This window comes from Anopheles bellator, chromosome X (assembly GCF_943735745.2).
Source record: "Anopheles bellator chromosome X, idAnoBellAS_SP24_06.2, whole genome shotgun sequence".
Classification (NCBI taxonomy): domain Eukaryota; kingdom Metazoa; phylum Arthropoda; class Insecta; order Diptera; family Culicidae; genus Anopheles; species Anopheles bellator.
The window spans coordinates 6,457,153-6,463,783 of record NC_071287.1 but is presented as its reverse complement, the minus strand read 5'-3'; the positions used below and the strand labels follow the sequence as shown (position 1 = coordinate 6,463,783).

General features: G+C 43.6%; 1 protein-coding gene across 1 annotated transcript; it reads right to left on the bottom strand.

Annotated features, from left to right (window-relative positions):
- Nucleotides 1–869: 869 nt before the first annotated feature.
- LOC131213606 (uncharacterized) lies at nt 870–4,803 on the bottom strand. Its single transcript, XM_058207678.1, has 4 exons — nt 4,670–4,803; nt 3,227–4,140; nt 2,548–3,106; nt 870–2,467 (listed from the first exon to the last, which is right to left on the bottom strand). The coding sequence occupies exons 1-4, from the start codon at nt 4,688–4,690 to the stop codon at nt 965–967; spliced, it is 2,997 nt and encodes a 998-aa protein (XP_058063661.1). The 5' UTR covers nt 4,691–4,803; the 3' UTR covers nt 870–964.
- Nucleotides 4,804–6,631: the final 1,828 nt, after the last annotated feature.

Below are 6,631 nucleotides of genomic sequence, written 5' to 3'. Positions count from 1 at the left end.
CGGGGGAATTCTAAATGGGGGTCGGAACCAACAGGGAGGGGGTACAGAAATTTCCAACCCAACGGTGCGGGGTATACGAATAAAACCCCTTCTGGAAATAGAAACCCACAACGAGGACGCTTCCAACAAGGTTTCGCAATAACCGCATTTTCTACGGCCACAGGTCAGTTTCAAATGGTCCAGCGAACGAAGCTCACACAAGCCCAAGATGAGCGGAGTGTACGCAATGCCGTACCTGTATTGCGGGGAAAGTATCCATATCTAGCACCGTACATAGTGTACAAGGATGCGGATGCAACCGAGAACCAGATGAGGCTCTGCATAAAATGATGAAATCCCACTTATCACTAGAAAGCCTAGGGATTACACGACCTGAGAAGATTTTGACATAACAGCAACATCAATGAGAACAAATGCTCCTGGAAACTCCTGGTATGAAAGTGGATTACACCCTTTAGTCTTTGCACTCGCACCCACCGACCGCACCGACCCGACCGGATCGATAGTTTTAGCACATTTGTGATTGTCTCTATTGTATTTGCCGTTTCAGTCTAATGTGTTAAGTTTTTTAATAAATAAGCATCGGCAAAAAACACAAGAATTATTATGTAAATGGGGAGAGGGGTCCCCAGAAGGCTCTCCTGTATCGGGGGCATAATTAAAAAAGAATGCAGAGACTTTAGCAATTGATCCATGCAGAAACTCCGACTTTCTCTTCGATGTAGCATTACTTACTTCAATACATTATCAGAAGCAATTTAAGATTTAGGATTTGAGATTGGGATTGGGATGAACTGGTCAATCGAATTATGCTCGGATGTATCATTACACTGATGATGTAATTTTACCTTCTATTACTGCTAGGTACTTTCTGTTCATTTTCGCGATACAATTAGCAGATTCGTAACTCCTAGTAGCATGGTTTCCCTCAACTAAATTGCACGAGCATGTCAATAAATGGCTTCTATGTAATGGATTTCGAACCATCGGCGAAAACTGACTCCGATGGTGTGAAACTTACGGGATCTGGAACAAACAGCAAACTGCTACCCTCAGCGTTAGCGGCCGAGTTTGATTTGCAGGACGATTTCACTGGTGACGGTTGCAGCAGCTTTTGTTGAACATCGTAGCGTGCATAAAACAGCAGGTAGGGTGTTATCACATGGCGGCGATTTGGAGAAAGCATCTCCTCAAACTCTGGCTGCGTCATTATTTTAATCTTATCATCATCACACATGTACCACAACAGTGGTTGTTGCACGGAAAAGTTGCTCAAACCGAAACTTCCATCATTTAAACTAAGTCCAGTCTTGATAGTGTTGCCGCTGGTTGTGGTGGCACTACTGTTACTACTACTGCTATCGCTGGTAGTCGAACGAAGAAATGATGAACAGTTCACGAGTGTCGTAGTTCCGCCTTCGTCCACACTGTCACTACCACAATTGCTGTCGTAAAGGCTGTAAGTGTGATGAGAGGTCGCTGTGTTAGGCGCCGACGCCACGGAGGAAGCCGAACGACAGTTGACTGATCGTGTTGTCACGGAAGTTGTGGAACTACTCGCTCCGTTTCCACTGCCAATGCCGCCGGTAACTACACTAGCAGATGCTGACACCTGTTGGTGGCGTGTGGCAGCCTTTAAACTTATTCCGCAACATCCTCCGCTTTGGCACGCCAGTCTGCTGAACATGTGTTCTTGAGTCTTGACAGTACCGTTTTCTCCTCCGTATCCACTGACCATGGAACCATCGAGCCGATCGCCAACGCAAAAAGGTCCGCCATTATAATAATCACCGATCCCGGATAACCCGTTTCTTCCAGAACCACTGTTGCCGGATTGCGGCCCTGCACTGCCGTTCAACTGTACCGCTTCCACACCGTTGTTAGGTGAAAAGCGACTGATCACATTATTCTTCAGTTTCTTGCTCATATCACTCGCACTGCATGCCTTTTTGCCCCCGAACAACTTTTTTAGCTGTCCAGAGGTGCTTTTTTCACTTCCACCAGCAACATGGCCTTTGCTGACAGGAGTCCCATTGCAGCCGAGGCTATCCGATGCTGACCCTTGCAGACCACCTTCGAACGTAGCAGACAGAACGCAACTACGTTGGCGCTCCCGCGCACAGTTTACGTACTGCAGTGGGAAATCAAGCGCACTCGTGTAAGCGATATAGTGACCAACGGATAGACGCGCTCCAACGTGCGTGATCACACTGTACAACCGATAGACATGGCGTCTCTCACTATTCTGCTTGCCAAGGCAATCACGGCAGAAACACTGCAACACAAACGGTGTCGGTATGTAGCTGTTAATCTTCTCCATGTCTCCGTTAAAACGCTTTAGCTGCAGTACCAGCAACCGAGGCAGGACGTCGAATGATATTGTACGGCAAGCTTCCGTGTAGCCGCTACATACCTCACAACGGTACTTATTATCGCCCCTAAAGTACTCCTGGGTGATACATGCATCCTGCAAGAGTGACAATGGGGTCGATTAGCTGGAACCTAGTTTGCGTTGAGTTGAGTTAATACGGTCCGATGCTTCAATACCTGATAGAACTGCTGTGGATTTTTTGCAGCATCAGTGACCTCGCTGGCCATGATCGGAATGGCAATGTCTATCATCGTTTCCTTCTGTTCCGTGATTGTCTCACAGGAGAGACAACGAGTGCGGGACACGGTAACGCCTTCAAAGTCTTCACAAAAAAAATTAAGCCCCAAATCACGAATGCGATCCTGCACCTCAACACGGCCGTCGAGAGCGTGTGCCTTTTGGCTTCCCCCTTCTACTTGGTTTCCCAATCCGCATCCACCATCTGCTAATGCATCCGTTTGGTTTCTGCCGACTGTTGCTGTTTGCTCATTGGCAGTACAATCTATCGCCGCTGTACTTATAAATGCTGGTACGGCCGTCTGAGATTTAGCTAGATCTCTTGAGCAGGAGAATACTTTCGCACTTTTCACCGACTCTTTCCGTCGCCGGAAAATGTTGCGTGCTATGAAAGGTGTGCTACCTGACTTTGACTCTGATGATGATACCAGTGAGGTGGCAGCAACGCTTGAGTTATCCATTGCTTCTGCTGATGTTGCTATCGCTTGTGAAGTGGTGCTGAAAGCAACGAAAGCGAATATAAACAATACTACATTTACATTTACATTTACATTTTATACATTAGGACTCAAAGCAACAACAATAATACTGCTGTTTATTTGTTTACAGTTGACTCACCTATTGTTCAGTAGATCAGGATTTTCGACCAAGTTTTTGTTGAGTGCTTGGCAAGCTTCGCGCACACTATCGAGGATGCACATGAGAAACTCATGCGCATCCTGCTGCTGATTGCCCTCGAACGTCGCACTAACGCATTGGACAGCCTGCAGCAAGCTACCCGCGTGGAATGGTTCAATTATTTCCGTGGCTTCGTTGCGTGCTAGGTTGTGAAACAATTCGTGCAGTGTTTCGCATACCATCTGTCGTTTGTTTTTTGTTCCTACAGTGTGAACGACACTTTCGTTTTCACGTTGGTTGACGATGTTTGAACCATCGCTTCCTATCGAAGAATTCGTCGCAGTGGTGGTGACCCCTGCACTGCACACTATATTAGAGCCTGGCTCACTCGCCAATCCATTGTTAATTGCAGATCCATTAAACACACTCTGACCACTGCCAGTAACGCTGCTGAAGGTTGCTATCGATCCCGCACCATTGCTTCCAGTACTACCGAGTGAAGCCAAATCTTTGCTACTCCAGCTACGACAATTCGCACCATGTAGTCCGGGTATATTACGTCCTAGCGAAGACGATTTTGGTTTATGCTGCTGTGCCAAGTGATGCTGCGCGCTTGTGTAATGCGACAGGCGCAGCAGAGAAAATGGATGGTCACCAATCGATTTCTGGACAACTAGCTCAAGGTACTCGATCAGATGATGTAGATTGTGTGTAAAGTTAGGGGCGAATCGTAACGTGTACAGTACGGAGTTCATATAACATGAATTACCGATATTGCAGAGCGTTGCCAGAGAATTGCTCATATTGTGTGCTACCATGCTGTTCAGAGTCTTCGCACCTCCAGTGCCGCTGTCGTATCCATCGCGGAATCCACTAACACAGTTTGGTATTCCATTTATCGTGATCTCCGATGTCTAAGAAAAACACATAAACACGTGTGATCATAACATTCTGTTACAGTTGGACATGAGAAGATGTTCAAAAGTGCTTATTATTTATTTTTACTAGAAAGGATTGAGTCATTTTTAAAACAAACTTAAAATTTTGCACTCAAGTTGATACAATGTCAGGGTTCGAACTGACGTTTTCCGCATACAAAACGATTATATTCGGTGCAACGAATTGGATGAACTACTGTGGTTCGTCAGTTCGAAAGTATGTTCGAAAGTGCTCACATTGATGATTTATACTTCGTCAGATCGATGATTCGCACTTTGTACTAATGGTTTTCACTGTTTCACTGTTTTCAATTGATGATACAATTATCCTTCTACGGATATTGTTCAAAAAATTGCATTTAGAATTGTTGTTTCCAAAGCTCTAAAGTTCTTGTATAACACACCATTACTACTTGATAATCGAGCTGTTAATACTATTTGCTAAAAAATCAACTTAAACTTACGTAACTACTTACTTACTTGCTTAAAATCTTCTACAACTTACCGTCTGATACTGATAAGACATGATTTCCTCTTATGCATGGAATTCCAAACTTTTGAATTTGGTTAATTGCTGCAGATCCTTAGGCCCTGCATCTTTTATGCAGCTGTAAGCCGCACAACGACGATATACATACTATTTTAAATAGGCCAGCGGTTGATATAAGCAATGAGATCGATGTGTGAGTGTTTTTCAGAAGTTATTTGTTTTCTTTTGCTGCTACTACTATAGCATTTAATTAAGTTACTAAGTAATTAAATGCATTGAGAGTGCTTCATAGGCGAAAGGATAAAAGTGCACACAGTTTTGCGACAATCAAAAGATCAATATTCCGATAGCTATTGCTTTCAGGGTCATTGCGCCACCAGGATCTCGAGTGGGTTGATACTTCGTAGGAAACATTGCAACACCTGGGAAATATTCATAAAAGAAGGAAACGAGATTGTTAACATTATTTTTCAACGGATTTTTTATGCAACAAAAGATGCAAGCATAAAGAGCATTAATAGGTACAATTGAAGAAAAACCCATTTCCGACCAACCATTGTGTCCAATCACCAACCATTCACATTACACTGTATGTTTACAACTTATTTCACAGCATATACAATATACGGTTCCACCACGACCAGTCTTCGTAGAAATATAGATAAAAAGACCCGACACAGCCTAGATGAGAAAGGAAATGAAACCGCCGATATGCAGTGATCCGTTTATTTGTGCATTTCGATGTTGCGTTACGGATGGAGCAGAATCCGCTTCACCATATGACGTAGTTTATGCCGAAGTGAGCGCATTGAGTTTCTTATCTTTTAAACAGCGCAATTCGCACAAAAACGCTTCATCGCCACGATCGATAGAAGAACGATACATTTGAAAGCACATAATAGGGTCCTATTACGAAACTCAAATCAAGAACTCGAATGTCCGAGTGAACACAGTAAGAAAGAAAGCAGAGTACAGCAAGAGAAAAAGCAGAAAGAATAGGCTATAGCAAAACGAACTCAAATGAATTTCAGATTCATGCCCAACTCTTGCGCTTCTGTCAAAACGTGTATGTGTCAACCGACCACAAATCCGACCACAAACGCTTTGTTTACAAACAGAGGATAATATTATTTATTATTTGCTGGTGTAGCAACAAAATCGAAACAGAAAAACAGTCACACGAAGCGCAAACAAAATGACGTTTTGAGAATATAATCGTGTCGAACCCGGGAGTCCGACGTGGACAAAATTTCAGAGAAACTTTCGAAGAGTTTTGTGCTGCGTCAGAAGCACGCATTGAATGCCGCGATTGATATTTAAGGGAGGCATGCAGTATTTACCGTATACCGGCGTAATGGCACAGTCTTGTCGTTCGAAAGCAAAATGACATCATTTAGACACATCTACAGTAGGATATAAATGAGCTTACAGCAAATGCAACGCATGCAAAATACATCGATTGCACGACCATTTATGATATTATATGATTCAATTTCACACTCTTCCTACCTCAACCTTCTTCTTTGCACGTTTTAAGAACTGCTCAAACTGAAAAGGCCGACACTTAACACCAAGCTTATTACAATGCACTGGACGAGAATTATATGAGAAATATGCGTTCTACGACGGACATCACTGATGTGTCGAGAAAGCCTGCGTCTCGCGAGTGGAAAAGCAATACTGTTAGCGTGTGCAATGGTAAATGTTTGACAACCGGAACTCGTGTTCCGCATTTGACAGTTTAATACAGACATTCGAGCAGGTCCCTTAAGCTGCAAATGGCATCGACCATGAGAAATCATTATCGAAAACAAAACCATTCTCTACCATTCATTGTGCATCCACAGTACATTACACATTACACTTCAAAACAGCGCAATTACCACAAAAAATGATTTATCGCCACGATTGAAAGCACATATACATATATATAGACGTGCAGCCAAACGCAACCAAAGGCAAAACAGCCATCCGGCG

What these genes read in the sequence shown, in the direction of transcription:
- LOC131213606 (XM_058207678.1), bottom strand. Translation starts at nt 4,690, where the DNA reads ATGTCTTATCAGTATCAGACG. An exon ending in TGTCTTATCAGTATCAGACG is followed by an intron (nt 4,141 to 4,669) that starts GTAAGTTGTAGA and finishes TGTTTTTCTTAG; the next exon opens with ACATCGGAGATCACGATAAA. An exon ending in CCTGATCTACTGAACAATAG is followed by an intron (nt 3,107 to 3,226) that starts GTGAGTCAACTG and finishes CGTTGCTTTCAG; the next exon opens with CACCACTTCACAAGCGATAG.